Raw genomic sequence first — 27,940 nt, 5'->3', positions numbered from 1 at the left:
ACAGCTGAATGGAGGGTTAAGCCCTGTGGGATCTGCATCTACTCCCTCAGTGAATCCCAGCCACATGGGCTTAAGGAAGAGAAGATGTTGACTGGTTTTTCCTCTTTTACTTCTTGAATATTAGTGCAAATCCTGGTCTTACATTTTACACACTGTCCCCTGGCATCACAGACCTCTCCTCCTGGATACAACAAAGTCAAACAGTGTGGATAATCGCTGCTCTTCATGCCAATTTTAAAAATGTGCCTCAGCCTAAAGGGTTCCACAAACAGCCCTATTTATGTAAGTGCAGTTTGAGGGTGATGACATCAAGCAGTAATCAGCCGAAAGAGTCTGTTCTTTCTGTCTTTTACGGTTATGTTCAGATTGCACAACACAGGAGTCCATCGTGCAATCGTGCTGAAGGATTCTGTCAGTTATTTCATTCTCAGGCGACAGTTCACCTGACCATCTGCTTGTCTTGCCTTTCATGTCAGCCTCAGCCATTAGGGGGCTCCAACATCACATTTTGCCATTGCACATTTTTGCCCTAAACTTGAATCAATAAACTTGGATCTTTCTGAATATCACAGGACAAACGAAGAGGAAAAGAACATTAAGAACACATCTGAAGATCAGAAGGGTTTAGATGTGTCATAATCTGAGTTTAAGTAACACCTTTGTCTCTCCATGTTTTACAGCACTGTGGGAGGATAAAACTTTTTTTTTTTCTGGAACTCACAGGGCCATTTTGCAGATATGATGAGTCCTGGTTAGTTCTAGTTGTAAAGTTGGCTAAAGAAATGCAAAGCAGATGAAAAACAAGTATATTTTGTCTCAAAATACACAAGACGCTAAACTGACAAAAAAAAAATTAAACAGAACAGAGTTTCAGAATCCAACATATTATTGCCCAGAATTTATACTAAATAAGTGTATACACAACCGTCCTCATTTGAGCCCCACTCTGGGTGGCACCACCTCCCATAGGCCCACCACCCGTGGGAGGAGCTGTAGGACTTTGGTGCATTGTGGACTGGGCGGCAGCCACTCCCGCAACCTGGGTTTGGACCCAGATAAGCGGCAGATGATGACACAACATGACAACACGCCTCTGTGCACAGGTGTGTGAGACATTAGTACACAAGAAAACATAGACACATCACTTCAATTCAAGAAACAAGTAAGAAGGTTAATCTAACAAAGTATAAGGTTGAGATGTGTATTCTAAAAGAAGAGTGGACTTGAGAGTTGGGTATACATTTGATAGCACATGAGTACATGTTGCTTTTGTCTTAGTTTGCTTTGTTTATACTTAATTCATTCGAGAAATGTAAAGATAACACTCTCACAGAGCCAGAACAAAATCCCATTGCACTGTACAACCTGTATTCTGCAATGACAATATTCTTCTCATAATTAATTTATATAGCACCAGCATAGTGTTTTCTGTGTTGTGTTTGATATGTTTGTTGGACTGGATTTGTGGACCAGACTGAGGGTTTTTCAGTTGGGTTGAGTTCTCGTTGAAAATCATTGGTTGTTGTGCTGTAGTTTTTCTTGGTTTGATTATTCGTGATTCAGACAGTTTATTAATTGAGAGACACAACACAAGCAAATTCACTGTAGACGGGAAAAAATACATGATGTTGGCAGTTTGATAAATTTGTGTTTGTTGTCCATCCCGTGGCAGTTGCTTCTTAAACACACAGGAGACAATTTGTTGAGAACAAAATAAAATGCTACAGCACACCTCACATGGACCAACAAGCTACATACAAACGTACATACAAAACGATACACAGAGATGAACTTTTCTTTGATCATGCAGACAAATTTAATAAACAGAAAGTGTTGCCAGCTATGAGTCTGTGTCAAATACTGGGGCTCACAGCGGAGAGTGTTCCTCATTGTGTCCAGTAGATGGGGCCGTTGTCCTACCTACTGACTGCCATGTGCAAGAGTGTGCCAACAGTCCTCAAAACAATTCATATTTAATTTACCGTACTCTTAGTTGTTCAGAGAGGGAGGGTGAAATAATGCATTAAACAAGACCATTGATTTTGCACATAAAAGAAGTGAGGGGCAGAGATGTGTGCTGGTTTGCCACATTCATTTTAATAATTTACAAATCAATTTCAAACACAAGAGAGGAACAAAGACAACAGACTGTGTGGGTTATTCTTAGTGTAATCTGATAATTGCAAAGGTATTAAATTAAACTGAAAATACACAAAGTAGTTTGATTCCAGTGTTACTTTCAGCGGAATGTCTTTTGACTTTTGTTTTTATTGTACAGAAAGCTCCTGAATATAACACAAACATGATGTATAGATGATTTCAGTCTTTTAAAAGGGAAAGAAGTACAAGTGCTACATGTTCTCGTTTATTAGACATCTGTACTAAACAATTCCTCCCACGGCATTTTCCAAAAATGAAAGCATGAGTCACAGGATATTGCAAAGCTGTAGTGTCGACTATTATTGTACAAGTGCAGATGATCAGGCTTTGGTTGCATTAATTCATCTCAAGCATTCAAAACAGCATGGCACGTTTTTGAAAAGCCTGTAGTACTCCTCCTGAATCTGGAACATGAAGGTAGGATTAAAATTAACATAACATAGCATAATATAATATAATATAATATAATATAATATAATATAATATAATATAATATAATATAATATAATATAATATAATATAATACAATATAATATAGTGTTGGCCATAAAGTTGGAATAATTATGTTTTCAGAAACATTTCTCTTTTTATTCCTCTTTATATACATCAATAATCACATTGAAAGAGACTAATCAATAAAGTTTTGAGTAGATATACACTTAATCTATCAAGAATAAATCACATTGTCAAAATCATTTCACGAGAAGAGGTAAAATATATTTTATTCCAACATTATGGGCAACAGTGTATAATGTAATATAACCAGTGGTGAAGTGTACTAAGTATAGTTCTGAGGTAATTTTTTACTTAAGAATGTATTTTTTTAAGACACTTTATATTTCTACTTTGCTTTAGAGGGAAATATTATACTTCATAATCCTTTACACTTATTTCATAACTGTAGTTATGTATAATTTTAAATTAAAAACACTCTTTAAAGTTCTCACTCAAAAATTATAGTTTATAAAATTAGCTCTACTTTAAAATGTTTCTCACACTTTAATTTATCAGTAATAATATTCCAATACAATATTATGATAAATATAACACTTAGCATAGTTAGTAAATTCACTTTTGATTCTTTAAGTGCATTTTTCTGCTACTTACTTACTGTAAGTAAGTAACCGGCACACAAACCTTTCTCTTACCTTTCTGGACAGCACACAGAGAAAGATAAAGATGAACATGCCCTGGAAAGCATTGGTGATGGTGAACAAATAGGCAGTGAGCGTGGTCTCATGGAGAATATGCAGCACTCCAAAGGTCCAGGTGGCTCCCAGCACGAACAGCAGGGCCAAGGCACCACGGGCACAGGACCTGAGGGTGATCACACAGACTTCAACCGAGTGTGGGAGTAATTTGATACAGCGAGGACACCGCATGATACCACAATAATCCAACAGATAAGGAATTTACAGCTTGATTTTCAATATTCTCTTGACCTACTCAACACAAGAGCAGATAATCCTACCTGATGTTTTCATAGTGGCTGATTTCAGGCTTTTTCACAGCAGTGTGCCGGTACACTTTGTAGATGATTACCCCAAAAGCCAAGAGATTAACCTTTAGTGGAGACCACACAAAGCAAACATGGTGAACATACACAATCAAATGAATATTTATCTTTGAAACAATCACTATTTGTTGATTTCTATTAATGCTCTAACAGTCATTTTTAGTATGTTATGAAGAAATCTGATCTCACCAGAATGATCAAACACGCAGGCCCAATGAAACTCCATATGAAGTGGTTTTCTGTGCTCAGCCAACACCTATAATACAAATACACAGTCTATTATTACTATATTATTAGCTTAGCCTGTTTTTTTATTAAAAAATTATTCAACATTTAACAACACTGTGTGGCACTGATTTCGTAATATCTCCACCTGCAGAAGCAATGCTTTCTAGCTCCTAATCATTATTATTACAATATTGAATGTGCTACAACACACACTTCTTATCCCACAAGTACAAAAACAATTGGCTGGTAGAGCTTCCTCTTCTCACAGTAATGAACAATCAGCACTTCTTTTGCATAACCTCAATCTTTTAATGGTAAGAGGCTCACCTTTATTTATAGATTTCTATTAAAACGTGTCATGGTACCTAAAACCTTTCAGACTTCCTTTTAATTCAGTTAATAACTTACTTTCTACCCGGCAGTCTAAGCAACCTCCACTTCCTCCACGTCCCCCCAGGCTAAATTTAATCTCTGTCCCCTTGTATTTATAATTAATGTAATTTGTTTATCTTTCTTCCCTGAAAAATGCTGAATGTGTTTAAAAAAAGGTCTTAGTACAAGCCTTTGTCTTCTCACTTTTTTTGTACAAAGAAGCCTCAGTTCTTTTGTACTTACACTTTATCAGTGCCATAGTACTTAGAGCCTAACGTTGCAGAGATGGCCACCACCACTGCCGGGCTTCCATAGCCAAAGATGTAAAAGTTACGGTGCAGGAAGCCTTTGTTGTAGATGACGCCAACCACTATTAGGTACAGATGGATGCCCTCAATACACATCCAGGCAAAGGCCGCAAGGAAGAAATAGTGCAGCAGCCCTGCAATAACAGAGCAGAAAAGCTGCCAAGGAGCAAACAAAAGAAGAGAGATGAAGTGAGACAGAGATTTTACAATTTTATGATGTGTAAAATTACAGTTATTTTTCTCTTCTAAGTAAAATCTATGGTACATGTTTATTTGTTTACACCAATTTATTTTTTTCATGTCAAAGAAGGTTTTATATAAGAACTGAAATCATTTTCAATGGAATAACAAGCAAGAGTTATAAGGTAATTCAGGGAAACAAATGTATGTAACCTGACTGCTTTTCTACTTACATTACAAATGAGGAGGGTTTTTAATCAATGGAATGTCACAATAGTGGGTGAGGTGTACACACACACACACACACACACACAAACAGGAGGCTTTTTTTTTGTTTCACTGGGTTCAAGTGCATCCAGAGCCCACCTTATGTGTGTTCATGTTGATCCCCACCAGGAAGATGAACTCAGCCATGAACAGGCTGCAGCACAGGTTCTTGTGGATGGTGGTTCTGGTGCTCTGGATCTCACTGAAGAACCAGAAGGTGAAGATGCACATGGACAGACAGATGAGGGAGATGATCATCCCCAGCTGGGTGATCCGGGTCAGGATGGTATAGTGGGCCACCAGCTGAGAGGCAAATGGAAAGGGAGGTGTTTCATTCACAGTTCATGGGATGCTAAAGCTGAAATTTGTTGTGTTCTCTGCTTGGATACAGCATGGGTGTTGGCTGAGGTTACACCAGTATGTTGGCTTACAACATACTGGGCCAGTACTGGTCCTGTTCTGCCAGATATATATATATATATATATATATATATATATATATATATATATATATATATATATATATATATATATATATATATATATATATATATATTCTTAATTTGTAAATACTTAAAATCATAAATACACTCACTGATTTCCCGCCCCAGCTCACTGTTGATGTGTTTATTTAAAAGTAAGAGGGGAGAAATTTTTGGAATTAGGGGGCAGTGTTGAGTACTACAAAACAACGGGGAGTGTATCTTTAAAAGTTGTGGGTCTGTATTTGCCATTCAACATGTGCAATGAGTTACCTTTTCTTCAGGGCGTGTTAACCTTAACAGAGTTTCATTGTCTTTGTTTCAGTGGAAGTTATCTTGCATGGAATGCTGTCTCAAAACATATCAGTAATATTATCCTATGTGGAACTTAATAGTTAATTGGGAGTCTTGACATTAAAAATTAAAAAAGAACTTATTATAATGAAAAAAAAAAGTAAAATGCACATCTACATGGTGCTGAATCTAAATAAAGACAGCTGATAGGCCCAAATATAATATTTCAGGGATGAGTTATATGACAAACAAAGCCATGTATTTTCATATATGTTATGTCTTTTTTTTCAGATAATCTAAAAGATTTAAAGTCTGTTTCTTTAGCCAAACAAACCCTTTATCTATCGTGTCTTAGTTGATGAAAGTTGACATTTATATGCTTTCCACAGGACAGTGAATATACTGTATAAAAACACACACACACAAAAAAAATCACTTGTTAAATAAAATAATTATATAGTATTTTTACTCGTTAGCAGAAAACCATTCACTGTAAGCACTAAATAGTTGGGGAAATATTTGTATATTTACTGTTTCCTCATCAAAGAATGTATTTATTTAAAAAAAGAAAAAAGAAATCATAATTAGTGTTAGATCAGAATTTAAAGAAAAGTTTTTGTAGTCGATGTGTTAGTAAAAATACTTAAATATACTTAAATAAATCCCAGTATGAGGCTATTCTTGCCCTCCTTGTCCACCATGACTGACCTATTTCCTAAAATCATTTTAATAAATACTTTAAAGCTCTGTTGGAAAACGAAAAAAAAAACAGGGGGAAATACCTCTGCTGCTACAGTTGTATTTTTTCATGTATGATCACTCACATTGGCTCGCCCAGAGGACATGAGGATAGCGAAATGTGTGAGGTGATTGCAGGAGCAGGTGGTTGCATTGCTGTTGACGTGAACGGTCTTGCAGCCATCAGTGGCCCAGTCTCCCTTCAGGCTGTCCGGCCCGTACTTCCAGAAGGCGCACTTCGTCACATCAGCTTTAGTGTCAATGGGCTTCAGGGGATAGAGAGGAACAAAGGCACTGTTAACTGTGGATGATGCTGTTTTTATTAGTTTTTGCACTGCACTGCTTTTCACGTCACCAGGGGTTTAGAAACTGATTTTGCAGGCATCATCATAGTTGTAGTGAAAGTTAATTATCGTTCAAAGTTTTGAGTCCATCAGAAAAAAAAAACAAAAACGTTACGGATAATATTTTTAATTCAATACTGTTACTTGAGCTGTCAGTTTCAAGGCTGTGCTTTGCATTGGATTTTCTTTTCTTTTCTTTTTTTTTTTACTTGAAAACTGAAATTTAGGACTCACAGTTAGAAAAATAAAAATATGAAGCAATTATCATGCATGACTTTGGGTCAAAATCAATGGTGCCTTGTGCACAGTGTACCATAGGAGTGGCAGCTCACTATGGGTATTTTCTTGGGGTAGTCCAAATGTTCTGCAAAGGGCAAATTTTTATCATTAAAATTCACATTAACATATTGAAAGCAGAGATCAGCATATTCTCCATTAGTGATTATGTGCAATTTTACTTGAATTACAAAGGTCCACATAATAACCACATTTGCTATAATGACAATATCATAGATAAATAAAATAAAATGGGGTCTGGTGTTTTTCAGCTGGTCTTAATCAGGCTGTATTAGTGAGACTTTTATTTCTAAAATCTTTATTTAGTTCGCAACCAATTGGATTTGTATGTAGCCCTGGTGGTATTACATTTTTGATAATTAGTGCGTACAAATCAGCAATTTGTACCCGTGAATCACTGAATTTCCTCTCAAATAATAATGCATGTGCAGAGTTTGTCAAGAAAAATAACTAAACAGGTGCAGGCAAGAAAAAAGGAAAATACTACTTAGCAGAAATTGTCTGCATGAAAATGGAGCCCAAATTATTGATTGTTGCTCTTTAAAGGCAATTTAGAGAGAATTTTCACTGCTCAACATAAATCAACACCTCCTTTGTTCGTCTTAAACCTCAAGGGTCCAACAAAAATAATGATTTCACTTCCTCATACATTTTCATTATCTAAAAGGAAAATACCAGTACAATAACTTTTAGGGTTATTTCCCCCATCACCCACATTTCTCCGTCATCTATTCACCTTTCCTCTGCCATTTCCGTTTAACAGAGAGGTCGTCACAGAAATACATGGAGCGAAATCTCAAAATTTCATAAAACTTTACACAAAGCACTAACTACTTCTCCCATGTGAGTTTGTTTAAATTTGACTTTAATGGAAACTCTGGCAGTTATCAAGTTACTGCCAGAGTCAATCTGGGAATATGGAAGCTACGAGCAAAAGAGAACACAATGATGGCTCCTGTCTGACAAAGATATATATGTTGGGATATTGATGTTTCATACTGAACAAGATCCTATTGGAAGCTAATGTTGATAAATGAATCACATGTGACCCAGAAAAAGGTAGCAGCTAGTTTCAAGTAGCAGAGAAGACAAGAAAAATGTCTCTAGATTGGGCTCAGATCCGTCAAAAGACAGTTTTGTTTTTTTTTAATACGAAAAGGAGGTAACAATTGCATAATATGAACTGTTTTAAAATACTGCTGTAAAGAAATCCAGAGAGAAGGTCTCACAGACTGAGATTGTTCACATTATCTAGAATGGGATTGTTTAAGCGTGTCTCTCTACACACTGAATAAAAAAGACTAACAAAGCTCCACCAGCTCTAAGAGACTCACACTTTCAAGAAAATCCTGAAAGAAAAAAAAAACCTCATTGACAGATTGCACAGAATCACTGACAGTCTGAAGCAGCCGACACCTTGAAGGTATACGTTAAGAGCACAGAAAAGAAAAACAATGTAGCCAGCCTCAGCACTCTGTAAAGTCTTTACCTCATTGTGTCTCAGAGTGAAGGTGACATGGTCAAGTTGGTAAACGTCAGCAGGTTTGACGGCTGCTGCTATGACTTGGGAGTTGACAGTGATTTCCCCTGTTCCTGCATAGCGCGAGTAGTCGGTGACACCTGGGTCGCTGCTCGGCTTCAGGATGTCACCGATGCTGTCATATCGCACAAACACCACTGACACACTTCCTGATGAGCAAGAAAAAAAAAAGAACAAAAGTTTAGCAAAGACAGGAGGGAATCAGACTTTTGGTATTTCTAATGGCCAGTCAATAAATACATATGGATTTACATTATTAGCTTGTTTGCCTCTCAGATCAGAGCAGAGAGCTGTTTGTACATTTGTATTAACACACACTGACAGTAACTAAAATGCCTCATAAAATCATTTGACATCAGAAGACTCTTTGAGGGTTTGACATATTTCTGCATCAGACATGATGTTGTAGCAGGGTTTAGTTGGACCTAATTTAGATATAAATGGGAATTTACAAAGAACTTTTGAAAAACTTTTTAAGCTGACTCCCAAAGTCTCTGACCCATGTTTCCTTATTATCAGTGTCAGTGAAGCCATAAGAACAAAGTTCGACTTGCAGATTCTGGGATGGCTGACATGTGGCAACACATATTAAAGAAGCACTCCCTGCACACCCAAGCACACAGATGGCAATGGCTTTGAAAAAAAAAGGCATTTTCATTTTACTGTCTTTTTTTAAATATTTAAACTAGGTTATCTTACCATTTCTGTCCTCCTCTGGTGTCAGTCTTGGAGTCAGACTTATTTGATCTCCTCCCATGGAAGTAGACAGTTTGGCTTTTGTGTGACGAGCATCAAAGGTGAAGAGTTTTAATTCTGTGGTTGAGGATAAAATAAGTCAGGGGTATCAAGAAACTAAAAGAGTGAAAATGACAATTATCCAAAACCTCCTTTTCTGCACACAGGTGGGGATAAATGGCAGGACGATTTAATGTAATTTGAGTGTTGGTAAGAGCTCTCTGTGTTAATAATTATCTCACCCATTTCGGTAGCTTTGATTTCGAGCTCAGTGGGAGTTTTGTAGTTGTTGGCCAATGTCAGAGTACTTTCCTCAACAGTGTGCAGCAGCTTGGTGACGGTATGTTTCCGACGCTCTTCTTTTATTCTGCTCCAAGCCACCAGTTCATCCTTTTCCACCAGGTTGTTTACCGCTTTTACTAATTTCTGTTGAGAAGAAGATTTTTCAGTGTGACATTTGTATAATGGTATGTGATGTAATGTATGTCTGTAGTGCAATATGTTTTTAATTAGGTATTGCACAGTTAGAACATTATGTTTACAAAGGCTTGCCTCTTTTGACCTTTCATTGCTTACTGGATATGACATAGCATCTCTAAGACCTCAGATAAATCTTTGTACAGTTGAGATGTTCCTTTACTGTTAACTTGTATGAGGCGTTGTTTTTCTTTTAAAAACTGTCTGCACTGTGAAAGGTAAAGGTGAGTGGAGCATTTTGGTGTCCCATGATAGTCAGCTTTTGAGGAAAATGGTAAGTGCTAATATTCTTTTGGCAAAAAAAAAAAAACATTAAAGACATTATATACAGGCACAAAAAAACATTGACTTGCAGGCTCAAAAAAGCACTGAAATCTTTAAACTGTCTTTCACAGAACTGCACAGCACATGATAAGAAGGAACTGGACTGTGTGCGATACCATTTTTTCCCCCTAAACCACTTCAGAGCATAACTGCGTTTCAGGCAGAACTCCAAATGCTGAATGAGAAACAAGAATGGTAAACAAAGATTACTGAAAGAGTTGAGTTGATGACTGATGGTTTGACAGTATAATCCTTTTCTCCTGCAGCCAGTGTTGATGCGGAGCGACACAAGGCCTCAACATATGCAATCACTTCCACTGAGGTGAGTTCGCCGGACGTCTGCTTGGCAATTTCCTTCAACAGACTCTGGGGCTCCGTGAGGTTGCTCATCTAGGATGTGGAAAAAAAGAGTATTTGTATTCAAGTATTTTTCAAAGTGTATTAAATGACCTGACATTTGTTCTCATGTCCCATCTAATCCTGCATGACCTCTTAGAAAAATGTTGACATGTATTTACTTTTGTAGAATCTTGACCAAAGTTTTCATTAATACATTTTTTTTTAATTGATTGAAATGGTACGTATCTCACTAAGAAACTCACACGTACACACATTCATACAGTGCCAAATGCTTTTTTAATTAAAATTAATATCTGTGGAGTGAGTGAAAGTAGAGTGAACCTGTTTGTCTCTTTAAATGGTCACTAAACCAGAATTAAATATTTTTATTTCTTTCCCTCTCAAAAAACATCCTGAAATTCACACACAAATTCTACTATTAAACTGTTGAATAAAGGAAGAACCTAAACCCGTTGCCTGCAGATGGCTTCTGTATCAAACTTGGAAAAACTATCCCTTTCTTTGCCTGCAGATGGCGGAAAACAACATGTTCGGCCCATATTTTTGCTGATGTTACTTTTCCTGCCTTTAGGTGGCAGAGCTGGACTTCAGGCGGCAGTTGGGTGTTAGTGACTGGTGCTCTGAGTCCTTGTTACTGTACAATATATTTTAGGCTCATGTTTAGTTTCTTTCTCTCCAACAGAGGGCAGTGTCATCATATCTATTTCCACCTTATTTGGAGGAGGGGTACTTACATTTTCAAGTGTTTTGTTGACAGCCTGTGTGATGCACCCGATGTTGTCGTGGCAGTATTTTTGGGGGTGTTCTGAAAAACAATAATTGCCAAAAGTATCCCTTTGATTGCTGAGTTTATTTCCAGGATTTCACCAGGATAAATAATGTTACACTGGACTCTGAATTTCATAAAACCAGCGTGGGCATAGCATCACATGGCTCTCTTTGTCATCAGTATTGTTTAAAACATCAGAAAATTTAAGATTGCACCACTTCACTTGATGTGTTGCATAATAGAGTCTCCCAAAAAGTGTTTAAAATGGCTGGTTCTGTGTTGTGTGTGTGCATGTGTGAGAGAGAAAGAAAAAAGAGATGAAGAAAGGTGTTTGTCCTTGAATGTAAGTACTAGTGCACATGTGTTATGTATGTATGTGTGTGCCTCCCATCCTCATACCGACCTTTACATCTCACACCTCTCTCTGGATGAAAGTGCTGAGCGCCTGAAGTTGGGACGTAATCACGTTGACAGGTGCAATAGAAAGATCCATTCGTATTATGGCAGTGTGAGTTTGGTCCACAGACCTGTCCTGTCATGCATTCATCAATATCTGAAAGATTCAAATGAAGAGCTCAACTCCAATTAAGGATAAACTCAATATGATTTAAATGATACTCTCAACATGACTGGTAGTTAAATAAGCAACCAATAAGTATTTACACTAACAGATGTATTTTTATTTGGTAACTTAAATTCTTGTTTGAAGAAACAGCTACAATTACGGGTCTTTTGCTTTTGCTGTATCTCTACTGGAAGTAATGTTACGATTTTTACCAGTGGTTCTCGCAAACTCTCGCATGCACATTGCACATCTGCATGTTCATAAATCAGCATCTAAAATCAGCCGCATGCTTCTCCACTATATCAAATGGAAATCTGCAGGAATACTTTATGCTACCACATGACATAAAGGTGTTGTTCCTCTAGAGCAAATGGAGCAAAAGGCCTCAGATGGTTTCTCAGAATAGCAGATGGGAAGGAAGTGAAAGGCCGAGGGAAAAATCACTTCCAACATGTTTATCCTCCTCAGTACAGTGAAAGAGGAAACAGTTCACACACGCGCAGGTCTGACACCCTCACAGCTGCACAGCCACTTTCACACATACTCATCTGCATGATATTTTTTCCCTTTTATACCAGAGGTCCTATGTCAGCACAGTTTATACAGTGTTACTGATTGTTATGTGGCCAATACAAATTCTTGTACACCTAGAACAATGAGTGAATCAGACATTACCGCGGCATTCGGTGCCATCGTTGGGTTGGAACTTGAGCTGTCCTGTCGACGTGTATCCAGAGACACATGTACAGTAGTAGCTGCCTGCTGTGTTTGTGCAGGTCCCTCTGTCCCCACAGATATTAGTCACATTCTGGCATTCGTTGTCATCTGTGGTGAGAAGATGAGGACAGAAAGTAAACTGGGTTATTTGCGAGAGACGAGAAACTTTTTGCCTCTTTAAAAAACTAAGAGGAAGATTAAACCAGTTGCTTTTATGTTGCTGTGTGATGCCCCAGTGTGCTAAGAAGCCCGCTCCAGAAAAGTGCCTGAACTTGCATCGTGCAGCTTCATGTTTTAGCTGGAGATATAAATTGTACTAGAATAATGGTGAAGCATTTTGTAAGATTATCTTTTTTTACACAGAAAACTCCAAGTCTTGGGCGTGAACAGCTTTTGGTCTGCAGTTGGAGAAATTTTAACCGCCTCTCCAACTGTTAATTTATTCCTCTTTTACTGCTGAACATCATTGGATGTGAAGTGAGTGTACACACAAATAAAGGCTTGAACTGTCCTCCACAATAACATTGCTGTTTTAAAATACCTCAATTTGAACCTTACCCTGGGTCCCGGTGTTGATTTGAACTTGATTAAACTCTATTGTGGTCTTGTCTCATGCTCCACTAACTTAGTCTACTCTTGATTTAAGCCTTGGCTGGTTCCACCTTACATGCCATTTTTAACAATCACATTTCTGATTGCTGAGCAGTTGTTTGCCTCTGTTTGATTTCAAGTAACTCAAATTACTAAAAATATTTCTGATTTTACTGCCCAGATTTACACTAAAGCACCAGATCCAGAGCAGTTTTCTGCAGATGCACTCATTACAGAAAGTGCTGTCCCAGCTTCATTTTTCTAATGGACCTTCCGCCACTGGTCTGCCAGTTTATTGGAAATGACATGGTAAGACTTTCCACTGTTGTTTTTACATGTCTAGGTATGATGGACGTTTTGCTCTTCCTCTCCTCTGTACCTTTAGCACAACAGCTGTCCTGGAAGGGAAATCCTCTGCTCTGATGAGGGAGGTGACTTTAGTCAAAAGGGAAATACCTTCATAACACACAGGACCTTTAAGCCATCTCGGTTGCACAAACATTACACCCACATATTTTATGATTCACTCTGATACCTTGGTTTTCATCTTCAAGGATAGTTGAATATTGTGTTTGTTTTGTTGCTTTGTTCTCTAAAAAGTAGTTCTACAGTATATGGATCAGTGTCTTCCCTTGACTGACCGGTTGATTATCATACACAAACAAGGAAATGAAACTTTACCTAATTCAAGTCACAATCTGTGAAATTTTACTAATAGTTACTTCATTTAACATTTTCAAATTTTATTTTTAAATCTGCTGCTGCAGAGGAACTCCATTAACCCTGAACTTCATTGTGCGTTTTTCTCTATAGTGTTTGTATTATTCACATTCTGATTTACTTTGGCTCTTGAAATATGTAAGCTGTTCTGTGATTGTGTTCAGGTTTTCAGGCCAGGAAACAAAAAGGGTTCCAGGAATTCTAAACAGCCCAGAACCATAACAGGAGTAACAATACTAACTGAGAGGCAACACTGGCCATTAAAATTAATGAATAAAGCTGCATCATGGAGATATTTTCTTTTGAACATCACAGTGTTTTCTCTGTAATTATCTGTCAGTGAGGTGAGATGCCAACTGTGCAAGGTCCAACCTACCACAATGTATTCCAATTCTGTCCCTCTATTGTGTATACAGTTATACAGATTTTACTTAAACTCACTCATGTGGTGTTTCCATGTTTTTAAATGGCCAAAAATAATTATTAAACTCAATCACAACAATTAAAAGCAAAATTAGATTAGATAAATTTCCTTGCACATGATGCAACATGGTGGCAACTGCTGAATATTATCTTGTACGTGTGTGAATTGTTTGGGGGGCTAAACATTTCAAAACATTCCAGACAATTAGAGGCAGAAGAGCAATACTGTATAGAACATGCTTATTTGTTATGACCACTGGTGGTGTTTTAATTGAATCTATGTGAGTCCCTTTTCTAGATTCTGATTTAAAAAAAAAAAAGAAATTGGCTGTTGTGTCATAAACAGGCATCTTAAAAAGCTTCAAAACATCTAGTGAGATATTTTTAACGCTTTCCATCCCAGTTATCTAGTTATTTTGCACTGCACAGAATATTATACAAAATATTACATTAACCCACATGTGTATAACTGTTGGCTTCTGTCTGCTCATGATGAGCAGTCACAAACAAGAACAAAAGACTCGCTAAAATATTATAATCGTACACACAAGGCTGTTTGTGCTTTTATATTCACCATTGCAAAACGTTGTTCCATCCCCGGTATATCCATGGTTACAGAAGCAGGCGTTGTTTGATCCATTTAGGGTCTTGCATGTTGCAAGTTGGTGACAAGAATCACAAATGTCAGAGAGGCTGCATGGGTCCATCAGACTGGAGAGCCATGCTTCGCGGACACAGAAAGTACAAGACAGGAAGTGTATTAGTTTAACATGAGCCATGACAACTGTGTGATGCCACTGCTACTTTATTTTTCTCCAAGTATGGTTCCAGAAAAAAAATCTCTTTCTCTTTTTTTCTCTAACTGCACTGACCTGCCACTCAAGCAACACACGAGAGAAGCATTTGTCGCATTTTCCGGTGACCCACAGTACATTCAAGTTTACAATACAGCTTATGTATCAACACAAAAATCCTGTTGTGAATTAAAACCCTGTTATAATGTTGAAATTATTTAGAAATATTACTTCAAGCTCAACTGCGGCACCGTCACAAAGGCCCAAACCCTTCATAGTTAAAAAGGAGACCCCATAAATAACAAATACATCTACAGCTGTCTCCATGTAAGATACCTGCCATGATGTAGTATAGATAAGCTCACATACCTGTCAAAAGTACAAGTTTCATTGGTGACTTGAGTAAAGACTCCATACTTGCACTGGGTCTGGATTTTACTTTTAGTACAGACTGTGGTGGGCTGGCTGGTGACGTAGTCCATTTCCTTGCATCAGTTTTCCTGTTTCCTAAACCTGGCCCTTCCTGTCTTGTACTTTAATCTGCTTTCAAAAACATGCAGCCTGGTTCCTTCACCAACAACTCCAACCCAGCACCCAACATGCTTTTTCATTTGGCTCCACTTTACACCTAACATAAAAGCATAAAAGGAGGTTCAGCAGCATTAGGTCTTTCTTTTTTTTTTTTTTTTCATTCTTGTAGTGTTGTTGCTACTGTGACCTATGTCGCCATTTTGGAAGCCTCAGTGCCATTGTTCTCACTTGAACACGAACAGTAGGCTGTGTAAACACAGGCCAAAACAACACCAGCTAACTTCACTGAAGGACGACCCCCTCCCTTCCGCAAAGGACTGTACACAAATTCACACACACATTCCAGTGCTGTGTGTCTTCTATCGACCATCTCAGCATTCTTCAGACAAAGGTCTAGATAGCTGTAATTCCTCCAGGCTTGTGCTGCTGGAACAAACTGGTGATACAAGCCTTTGAATTTCAGTCTCTGTACAGAATAATGTGATGCCATGCAGAAGGTTACTCAGCCATGTTTGTAATATTATAAACAATTAAATTCCTTCCTTATCGGGTCATACACAGCATCTATAAATCACACTCTTTAAATGAAAAGAAAACAAAGTGAAAGAAAATATTCCATGATGCAAGTGGTCCCACAAATAGCCAGATTTATTTTTAGATTAAGAAAATCTGTCTTTTTTCTGATTTTATTTTAAACTGCCTGGTCTTACACATATTTCTTCTAAAACAGTGATCAGTTAAAGACACCATGTGCCATTTCTAAAGTTGGTGAAATACACTGTTGCCCATAAAGTCGGAATAAAATATATTTTGCCTCTTGTCAGTGATTGTGACTGTGATTTATTCTTGATAAATTAAGTGTATATCTTCTCAAAACTTTATTGATCAGTCTCTTCCATTGTGATTACTGGTGTGTATAATTAGGAATAAAAAGAGGAATGTGTCTGAAAACAAAATGTATTACTTTATGGGCAACAGTGCATTAAACAGTTTGCTATTGTTCACATTTCTATGCACAGTGCCTTGAAAAAACATTGTATTTCTATCAGCTTGACTTAAGCAAAAGCTTTGTTGTACAAAACGGCTACATAAACAGAAATTTAAGGCCCTTTGTGCTGAAGTTATGCACTGAGTGTGCCTTTGAAGATAAGGGGTAAAATAACACATCTTATTTTTGGCACATTGACACCTGTCATGGACTAATGACCCCATTCTCTGTGAGGGAAATGAGCAGGGCTGGGTGTTTATGGTTTTTGCCGGTCGGCTACTGACCCACACAAAACAAAGTGACGAGAAGCAACTCACCTAATGTTGCCGTGTGAAGTTTTTTTTTATCCTTGCTAAAAGCCACTGCCACTCATTTCAAGCAAAGATGTTTACAATTTTGCTGTTTTTCCACCATGCCCATGAATATCTATACTCAGAATTGATGTTTTTAGGTCAAATCTAGCTGGCAGCGGCAGTCAGGAGACACGTAAATTCAAATGTGAAACAGTGACAATAGTCAAAAAAGAGAAGTAGCCATTCAGGTGTAACTGAGGTCTTTTCAAACAACCTTCTACTTTTTGACACACAAACACATTCATTGATGAATAGTTTCACTTCGCAGATAAGTTCTTTGTTGACTGTATTGCAATCTGTGGAGGCGGTTTGAATTGCTTAGGCAAGGCGTTCAGTTTATTGCTGAGAAAGGCAGCTGCTTTGAATGACACTATTAGAACGGCTCTGCATTACTGTCCTGGGAAAGTGGTTGGTGAAAACCACATCTGAATGTCTCGCTCTGACACTTGCCTAACGGTAAGGAAGGAAGTGATGTTGTCTAGAACAAACCTGGACTGATTGCACCCTTCCTCCTCCGCTTTTTTGTCACAGGAAATCTCTCATTTAGGGAGAAATTCGTAAAGCTCTCACAGGAGCTTGCTTGCTCCACAATGACATTGTAAAAAAGACACCTAAGAGAAAAGATCTCTTCAACTGTGTGGAGGCAGTCTTGTGTAAATGTTTCCTCTTTTCCTTTCCTCTCTCATGGATATGGAAATTTTAACTCTGCACTAGAATTTTGCGTGGGTTTGTGTTTGTATGTGTGTGTGTATATATGTGTGTGTGTGTGTGTGAAAGCAAACGAAGAGTGTTGTTTGTACTATTCAGACGATATTGAGATTTGCCATACAGAGTACACTGGAGAATCTATTTTGACACTTCTCACACATATCTGTTCTGATGTTGGCCTTATGTTCAGCCATGATGGGAGGACTGAACGCTGGGGCACAGATGGCAGTAACTGTCTCATAAACTTGGAGCTCTTGAATATTTCAGCACACAAGGCAGAAGTGCGCTTTCTGGTCTGGTTTAGAGATGCCAGCTGCTGTGTGTGTGTGTGTGTGGAGAGCCCTGCAGCATTTACATTCCACTTACGTATAGGTGGCGCTGCTTTAACAAAACAGCCTGCACTTCATTCTGAGGGAATATCCATCCTAAAAAAAATTAAATAAATAAAACATAAAGAACGGGGGAAAAAAGCAAACACCTGTCAGGCACTTCTAGAGTAAAAAGCAAATTCAATTTTGGTTGAAAATGAGATTTTGTCATTTTTGTTTGTCAGCATTTGGTCAGGAGAAGATAAGAGGATCAAGAATATCCTCTTATAAAGTCAACAAATCACCACAATTTCAGAAGTCTTTTACAAGCTATTTGGCTGACCTGTAAAAAAAGAAACCTAAAAATCCACTTTTATCAGCTTAGGTTAGCTTAGGGTTAGGTTTCAGACTGTACTTTTGGGGACCAAAACCTCTCTACAAGCTGATTTTATGGGACAATAAACATAGGCCTACTACATAAAGCATATAAAAGCACATAAATTAACCTACAGAATAACTGTGATTGGTAAGAATGGGATGGGTTTAGTAATGCTGTACTCTTGATCTTTTGTGAAATACAACTAAAAGTGTGAATGTAAATGTAAAAAAACAACAACTAAACAACTGATTCTATATACCCTTTTCACACAGAAGAAACATCCTGACAGGGTTTCCACTGATAGGAAATGAGAGACATATTTGTTACTACTGTGAAACTACAAATGAATAAATAAAAAGTCCACATTAATGACTTATTTTGTCTAACATTGAAATGTAGTTCCACCACCAACACTAGCTAGTAAGCTGGCTGTGGGGAAATTTTATTTGTGAATTTCCTGAATAACAGTATTTTTTAAAAATGGTTGGATATAGTAAATAAAAAATAAAAGTGACATCACAACTCTAAACCCATTTGTCAGTAATCTCTGAAGAATATACCCGTAGATGTACTGGAACAGAGTATGAGACTAAAATGCTATGAAAGTTGCATATTGGCCTATTTTATTTTATTTTTTTAACTTATTTATTTATTTATTTTTGGAAGGGGTATTACCTTATATCTGGCTGCTATACGCGTGCGTTTTTTAAATGGAGCACAATTCACCCAAACAATTAAAAATTGAATTTTACATTTTGCGGCCCAATAATATCACTTCGGCGGATTCACACAAGGGGGCGAGGTAAATCCGCGTAATTATTGCCACGCGGAGTTCAAGTTTGGCGAACTTTGACCCCAAATGTAATCAAATGACCAATGGCAAACCGTCTTCTTGATAAGGATGCGTCTATAAACACTTTTACGCTTTATTCCACTCTTCTGCCCTTAAATAGAAACTGCTCCCCAAAAGTGGAGTAAGATGGTAAGATTTGTCCTCCCTTCACTTTTTTACTGTATAAAATGATGTAGTGCTTAGTTAGCATGTTCCTGGCTTCCGAGGTCGGCAGCTACAGTAGTTTACCAACTAGCTAGTTAACCGAGTGGTCCTTATAGCTCCAAACACCTAGCACTGTCTGAATTTGAGTTTTGCTGTGTCATTTTACTGCGTGACGGGGCCTTTTCACAGTGAACCTGTCACTCTTCAGACAGAAATGCGATAAGGGTTGTTTGTAGCTTAAATGTTGCTAGGCTAGCGAGTTTTGACTTTTCGTTAACAGTGTGTCCGTTTAGACTCAGTTCCAGCCTAATTTACAGTTCCAGTCTAATTTACCACAGTTTTTTTTTCTTGCTGTCTCGTGTTTTAATCCCAGGAAACAGCCGGAAAGCATAAACAGACGAAAATAAAGTGGACCGTTTTTAGGGGACCAGCGTCATGCTAGTTAGAAGATGGTAAGTCTGAAACACTCTCTTAAAAAAGATAACATTAGTGCAGTCTTCAACTAGTGGGGCGCGGTGCGATGCCGCGGGGGGTGACCGGAGGGAAGGGGGGGGTAGAATGTCTTCTTCTTCCTAGGGGGGCGTAACAGAAAATAATTGAGAAGCACTGCATTAGTGTGTGTGACTGAAAATAATGAGTGAATAGATAAAATTCACAGGTTAATGCCACTTCCCTTTGTGATGATAAAAGACAGTGAGTTATATATAGTCATGTTTACTGTATCTCAATTTAAATATGTATTTAATTAAACCATGCATCAGCCGATTTTCTGGCCACCTTGGGGCAGCTGAAACTGGTTGTGAATTGATATGGTGAGCTTGTTAGCAAACGGTTGCTTATTTACAGATCCATCAGTTACAGAGAAACATTGGCATTGATTTGGAGACTTGTTTCAGGCCACCTGATGAATCTAAGTCCAATACCTGTGGGAAGTATCTGGCTCTTTAGCTGCTAAATGCTTGACTCCGTTCACCAGCTTGTCACTAACTGTCTGCCTGCTGAACAGGTAGTGTACAGTGGGTCTTCAGGGGGTTTTCACTGAAAACAGCTGCCCACTGTCGCTGAAAATGACCCAATTTGACAAGTTGTGGATGGACAGGTAAAGTGAAACCCCCTGTAAAGCTCTGTAAAGCTGAGTGGAGCTGCAGATTCAGGTGACAGTTCTTTATAGGTTCATCTCTATCAGTGACCCTTTGTAAATAATGAGTAAAATTTTCCACAGAGGCATTCATACATTGTCATTATAGAAACATTGATTATAGCACTTCAATTTTTGTTAGTCTTCTGTTTTATATAACAGCCAATAGAAATTGTGAATATTGATTTGCCTGGCAGGTTTCCATTAATTTCTAGTCACTGGACAGTATAACCAAACACCTCTGAGACCTGTGTATTTTACTTATATGTGAATAAATTACTGATGGGAAGAAAAAAAGGAAGATTGTGTTAGCTACAGCAAAACTGGTTGCTTAGTGGTCTGATTTACAGCTGTAGAGCTCAGGCAAGAGGAAACACTACCATAACCGCACAGGAAAGAAAGAGATATAGAGAAGTTGCAGATTCTAGTGTGCAAGAGACAGACAGACAGTGACAGAAAAAGAGCTAACTTGTTTGACAGAAGGATATGAAGAATGCTATACACTATTCCATTCTACTCTGTTCTTGCAGTGCTTAAGATGTGAGAGTATATTTCCTTGTGAATGTGATGCAACTTGATTTCAAAATTTGTGAGGATTTTAAAAGTCATAGCCAAGCCTTGTGAAATGTACTTTCTCCCTGTTAACTAGATGCTGCCTAGCAACGAAAGTGGCAGGAGTTCTGGTGCCGCATTTTGTTTAAACCGTAATTAGGAGCAACACAACTGTTCATGTCAGCGGCTGAGTTGTAGTTCTGAGTTCTGAGTTACTGTGAACTTCTGACACCGATGATATCGCTCACTTGCTGAAAAGAATTACAGACATATAAGTAAACTATTGGCACAATGGCTGCAAATGCACCACTGCTGGCAGTTACACCAAACCTAAAATCCAATGTTGACGCTAATACGGTTGATTTAGCTTGTTTTAGCTATAAAAGCTATTAGTTTGCATCTGGTGTCACTTGGTAAATAACTGCTGCAAATACGTAGCAGAATTAAAGGAGCTACTTTAGGCTGTTTATCTGATTCTGAGTCTGAAAGTTCTGCACTATATCATCCACTCAAAAATTCCCACAATAGGCCTTTTTCACAAAAGACATTTTGACAGTAAAAAAAAAAATGTAACTAATGAAGTTATTAATGGCTAAGTTTCATTTACTGCTTCAGTTTCAGGGTCCTGGTATTGTCAGTGGTGACTCACTGTCACACTGGCTTACTTGGACATTTGAATACAACAGAGCCATCGTTAATGTTATCAGTAACATATGTGTCCTTCCTACTATGGCAAGTTGAAATGTCTGAGGTGAAAAAGACCTATGGAGGGAAGAAATAGTATCCATTTCAGGGGCTTAATGCTAAGAGTCCCACAGTTCGATCTGGTAGGTTTTAAAGATGCACAGGTGTTTTGTAGCTTCACAAACGTGCAACATCATACCTCTCTGTGATTACACAAACTGAAGATAAGTGTCTCAAATCACAATTTGCTGCTCACTTAAACTGCTGAATGTCTATTATATAGGGAGTATTGAGTGAGTGAGTGAATACAGTTTATATTTCTAAGCTTCATACTTGAAAAGTAAGATCAAAAATTGTTCTTTAGCTGCTGTCTGTTTTATAGCAAGTTCATTTCTGTAAATGAAACCACCATTCATTTCAAACGTGAATTAAAGCATCTTGCAGATGTTACAGTCCTGCTGTCAACAAACATGAAAGAGCATTGTTTCTAACATGATATATTATCAGGTTTAGTTATGCTTCTTTACTGGCACTACTGTAGATGTCTCCAGCAAGTCCAGAAGTTGTGATGTGCTGAAAGTGTTTTTGGCCATAAGTGTGTCTTCACCGTTCACACGCTGTATTGTTCCTTTAAATTTGGACATGAAGTAGAAAAACAGGGGTTTGGCTCTGGATTCAAGCAGCTCTCTGGTGGTCAGGAGCCAGGTTAGCGGGTGCTTCCTCTCACATCCAGACAATAGGAACAAAGCAGCAGACAGCATTTTCCTCCTCAGCTGGGGAGTGTGCCATGCGGCTGTCATAGTGTGAAGATCTTGATTGTTAAATAACTTACCCTGAATATTAAAGGTCTTCATGTCTCTGTTTTAGCATTTTCTGACCTTAAACTTGCTGTGGGTTTAAGTTGAAACACTGTTAAAAATTTAGATGTCAATGTAAAGATAGTGAGGAGAAATTTGACAACACTTATGATGAAATAAAAGGTTTGTAAGTTTTGCCTTTTGTTCATGCAGACTGGGGTCTGATACAAAGTCAGATAATAAATCAAATAACAATTGTGAAAGGTAGATGGACTCTCAAAACTTTCATGTGCTGATTTTGCATAAACCTTTTGGCACAAGGCCTGCGTGCTGTTTACAAAGCAACACAACAAAGCCAAACAGCCAGCTTACAAACACTGATTCCTCAATCAAGTTGAGTTTACGAAATGCTAGGTTTTCAAGGCCACGCATTTCCATTTGTTACACAGGAGCACTCAAGGCCAGTGAAGCTACTAGTTGCTAAATTGTCCCTGGAAATGTCTGACAGGTTTTAATAACACACTTGAAACCACTTGGCGTAAATGTAAAAGTAATTGGGTGGGTCGCCAGATCAAAGTTCTTGCGTGTGATTATGAGGGAGTGAAATGGGGTCAGTTGCCTTGGTTTGCAGTTTGGATGTGCAGTACTCTGTGCAACTGACCAACAAAGAAGTCCGTAATGAAAAAGTGCTTTATTTCCTCGCAGTTCATTTATAATAAAAAAAGAAAGGGGCTCAATAATATTCTTGCCCCCTAACTTTAGTTTGACAAGTTCAAATCCAAGTCAGTATAGAATAAATTACATTGGTTGGCTTTTCAACTACAAAGTCATGCAGAGTATTTCTCTGAGTTCTATTTTTTTTGACTTTGTGTTTTACTTTCCTGTTGTATATTGCTATCTTGTCCACATAGAATATTCAGTTTGTGCTATATATTTGCTATATTTGTTGTCTAAATAATTGTGCATTATAGCCACAAGGTTTGGGGGACATGTCTGATCCAATATATAAGCTAAGGAAATTTGTCCACCTTTAATGTTTGTAGACAGGTGTGTAATTCTCATAGGGTTGCATGTGGATCTCCACTGAAATAAAGTAAATTGCCCTCCTTAATTTGGAATGAAAAAGTAATCAATGCATTGGGATTTTTTCTTTGAGGTTCAACATCAGCACAGCTTCTTAATGGCAATTCAGGAGGCTCAATAGCCAACTATTCCCCTATGCCTGGTGGCTACTTAACCACATTGTGGTCAAGTCTAATTTTGCAGGAGGAGGAGAAGACTGTCTAATTAGGTAACAAGGTTATTGACCAAAAGCAAAGCAAAATAATGTGAATCAGTGTCAGCTTCACTCTATTACAGATTTGCTCTGATTCTACTTAGCTGTGAAACGTCAAAGTAAATTAACATTTAATTGATGACAATGTTTTTATTTTATAAACTTATCTAGGGCTGCTTGCCCTTAGTGTGACCAAGACAAGGAAAATATTTCTTAAGAAATGAGGATGTCAGTGCCTGACCTTCAGATTAAAACTAGGTCATTTTAAATGTTTTTTAAATTATTTATTTATTCATACATTTATTTCTAGTCATCAAAGTGTCATCAAAGTAGTGAAAATACCATAGTGTGCTTATTAAAATTAAGATAATGCATAGCAGAGACTGAGTAATTCACATACTCATTTCTTTGCTTCCAAATAAATATTTTCAGTCCTATAATTTTATCAATCTTTGTACATACATTTCCGCATCCATTTTATTTTCTACTGTGTGACTCCTGGAGATGTCAGGACTCTATCTGTGTGTCTCTGGTCCATTATCTCAGGAAACCAAGAGGAACAAATCATTTACATGAAATTATTGGCGGTGACATGTTTCCTGTCCCCTTGTACAACTGTTAAATGAACAAATTTATGGAATATAATCAATATAATCACAAGTATTTTAATTAAAAAAAAAAAAAACTTGTTAAGGTCTTACCACATCTTTAGAAGTGGTCACACGCAGCACAAAGCAGCAGTTACTGTTAAAGCAGTTGCATTTTGTGCTCATTGTGCTTTTAGCAAAGACTTGAATATACTTTACTCTCTGTACAGCTGTATATATGAAACAGACTTTGTCCTGTGTCAATTCTACATCTGGACCTGAATTTGAAAAAGGAGCAATTTCTCCAAAGATCGGGTGCAATTTACAAATGAATTTCCTTCACGCTCGACTGCTTCATAAAAGCATTTGTCCTGACTCAGATTGAACACAGTTGAATGCTCCTATCCATATTCCTGACTTCTTTACAAGACAATGTTTTCCATTTTCTCACATACAGAAGTCTAAAATTTCCATGTTCTCAGGTGCAACAAGTGTTACTGATTGGGCCTTTTTTTTGGTGCCACCAACCTCTTGTTAGGCTACCGACTGGAACAAAATGACTCTGGAAAGAGCTTGTGCTCTTTCAAGGATAAAGGGGATCCTATTGAGGTGACAAAGCTTTACACTGCCACTTTTCACAAATGCACAAAATAAAATAATCGGTATTACTTTTATACTCTACTTTTTCAACTGTATTTGGTAGAAACAACTGCTGATGGAAAAATAACGGAAATAAAACTAATAAAATGAGGATTCCTTCTGGAAGGTCACTTCTAAAAAATCAGTAAAATCTTTACATTTTCTTTTCATTGCATGTTTTATCTATTATGTAAGTAGGGCTGCAACTGACCAATACTTTCTTTGTTGATAAATCTGTTTATTATTTTCTTGATGAGGTGATTAATAATTTGGGCAAAAAAGTAGCCGTGAAAAAAAGGCCATCATTGTCTTCGAATGGCTCATTTTGCCCCATCAACAGTCAAAACTGAAAGATATTGAGTTTACAGTTATATACAACAGGAAAAAAAGTCCTCAAATTTGACAAGGTGGAACCAAAGAATATTGAGCAATTTTACTTAATAAATCATGTAAAAGATGAATCAATTATTGACAGTGTTTCCTATTAATTTTCAATTAACTAGTTGCTGCTCTACTGTAGAGCTGAAATAAAATTTAAATCATTTTTCATGTGATGTGTATCAGTCCTCAAAGCCTCTTTTGAAGTTGGTGTTGGTGATGAAACTGATTGACAGTCATAGTTTTAATAGTATTAGTTGATATTCAAGTCATATGTTTATATATACTTGGATTGTACTGTACGTGTCAGTCTTTCAGACGCAGTTATTTAATCACGCATGGGGTGCAGACACACAAGCACGCACAAAGTTTCTCACATATGACCTCATACACCTGCCATTCACACTTCCAAAATTACTACATGTTACGATGTTAAAAACTGCATTGATACGGCCTGGCATGATGTGTTCTAACCTTTGCTTCGATTGATTTATGCAAAGCCAAAGGTGAAGCCATTAGTTTCTGGTATGAAATCCCTCTGTGAGGCCGATTCTGAATTTATAAAATTTCAAGGAGCTCTGATAATTTAATTTGGAGTGCCCTTTTATAGGTTAGGTCACCTGCAGAGCGCCCTGCAAATTGAATAAAGAACAGTAATAGAAAACAGGATGTCAGGTGGGCTCCCTGCTTATAAAATCATTAACAACAGTGTGTCTTTTCTCATAGGAGGAAATGTTATGAAAGTGTAGGGAGCAACTCAATTTATTTTTCATTAGGAATTAACTCAGGAGAATCACTGAGAGGGCTAATAGCTGTATATGTACATCACCAGTGTGAACTAATAGGTTTGAGAAATTCCTGGTCAAATGACGGCCGTACCTTTTTTAAAAAATAATGCCCTCGCGTTGTGTATCTTTTTAATAAGCATGACATCACCACATGTAGTGAGGCTGTATTAGTTAGAGCATATAAAATAATTTATTTATAATGTGTTAATTGTTCACATATCATTTTAATTCTGAAATGATTTTTTTTTTTTATTTTACTGAGATTTTCTTGTAAATTCCATGTCTATATATTCATCTTCATTGTAAAGAGAGAGGATAAGAGACAGAAACAGACTGCACCCCCTACGCTGGTCTCATGCTGATGGCTTTGTTTGGGTCATATCAGAATAATGCAGCAGCTAGGTCAAATCCTCTCCATCCTTAACAGACTTCCACAGAGCTGCTCTCAGCATGACTCAGGCCATGTACCGCAGGAGGTAGAAAACCCTGCCTAATCCCTTCAGTGCTTTTACAAATATCTATATTTCCTCACTGAGGAGATCTGAAGATTACTGCTACAGCCCATGTATCTGTGGACAATGAGTTATTATTGTACCCACATGGTGGTTTTTCATAGGCCCAGCAATCTGTTTTATGGCCCAAGCAGCTTTTCTGCCAGGGATCTTGGGAATACAGTACAGTATGTGTTAGGGCAGCTGCAAAACTCAAAGTGTTTCTTGTTCTTGTTTTTGGTTTACAGGTAAATGTTACCCAACGCCATGAACAACTTTTGTTGTTCAATACTTTTGAAATGAAATATTTAAATGAAAAGTTTTGTAACTATTCTGTCAATAGAGTAGGTTGGTTGTGGGAATAGTATTTTTGCCAAGTTATGAAATTTTGCAAAGTTATTGTGAGCTGGACGTTGACAGTGGGTGAGGGCAACATTGAACACTGTTTCTGCTTTGAACAGTTTTTGACCCTGAGGCGAGACATTTGGTTTGTGTGGCAAGAAGCCCACTTGTTGCTTGTTATTGTTGCATTATTTTATGCTATATATTGCCAGAGTTGGGTGAAGTCTCCAACTTTGAGCCCAACACATACTTTTTATTTACTTTTTATTTCCCATAATGATATCATTATTTGAGAGCTAAAAAATTTTGTGACGTTGTATTCGCCAACATTTACAGAGAAACGTTTTTGACAAGGATCTCTCAAATTTGATAAATATGTAGTGAGACATGACGTTTTACAGTTTAAAAACAAACTTCCTAGTGCTGACACATATGCAGATACATCTGCAAAAAGCTAATACTGGTCGGCTTTACTGCAAATGAACCCAGCTGTAATTTTAGATAAGCAGAAATGTTTGTCTGTTGATAAGACAGTGGTACAAAATTACACAGGACATATGGCCATATGCTAAATATACAGAGATTGATGTATATTTTAATGCAGGAAAACTAGAACTGCAGACCATAAATTGGTGGTTATGTTGGGTCAATTAATCTAACAGTGATTGTAAGCACTAGCTTTTCAGGTGTGGGGACTTGGTGCTTTTCTTTTTCATATGTGATAATAAACTGAATGCTTTTGGATTTTTGGGTGATAGTTGAATAAAACAAGCAATTTAATTACATCCTCTTAGGCTTTTTGG

General features: G+C 37.5%; 1 protein-coding gene across 1 annotated transcript; it reads right to left on the bottom strand.

Annotated features, from left to right (window-relative positions):
- Positions 1-2,080: 2,080 nt before the first annotated feature.
- adgrl4 (adhesion G protein-coupled receptor L4) lies at positions 2,081-15,640 on the bottom strand. Its single transcript, XM_041041268.1, has 16 exons — positions 15,571-15,640; positions 14,982-15,131; positions 12,632-12,781; positions 11,795-11,944; positions 11,357-11,427; positions 10,473-10,652; positions 9,704-9,887; positions 9,426-9,539; positions 8,676-8,875; positions 6,632-6,811; positions 5,131-5,334; positions 4,520-4,740; positions 3,866-3,932; positions 3,632-3,723; positions 3,309-3,477; positions 2,081-2,564 (listed from the first exon to the last, which is right to left on the bottom strand). Exons 1-16 carry the CDS (start codon positions 15,614-15,616, stop codon positions 2,502-2,504), a joined length of 2,241 nt encoding a protein of 746 aa, XP_040897202.1. The 5' UTR covers positions 15,617-15,640; the 3' UTR covers positions 2,081-2,501.
- Positions 15,641-27,940: the final 12,300 nt, after the last annotated feature.

The sequence above is a fragment of the Toxotes jaculatrix genome, chromosome 6 (assembly GCF_017976425.1).
Source record: "Toxotes jaculatrix isolate fToxJac2 chromosome 6, fToxJac2.pri, whole genome shotgun sequence".
NCBI classification, from domain to species: domain Eukaryota; kingdom Metazoa; phylum Chordata; class Actinopteri; family Toxotidae; genus Toxotes; species Toxotes jaculatrix.
The sequence above is the reverse complement of the archived record's forward strand: the minus strand, read 5'-3'. Positions and strand labels throughout refer to the sequence as shown.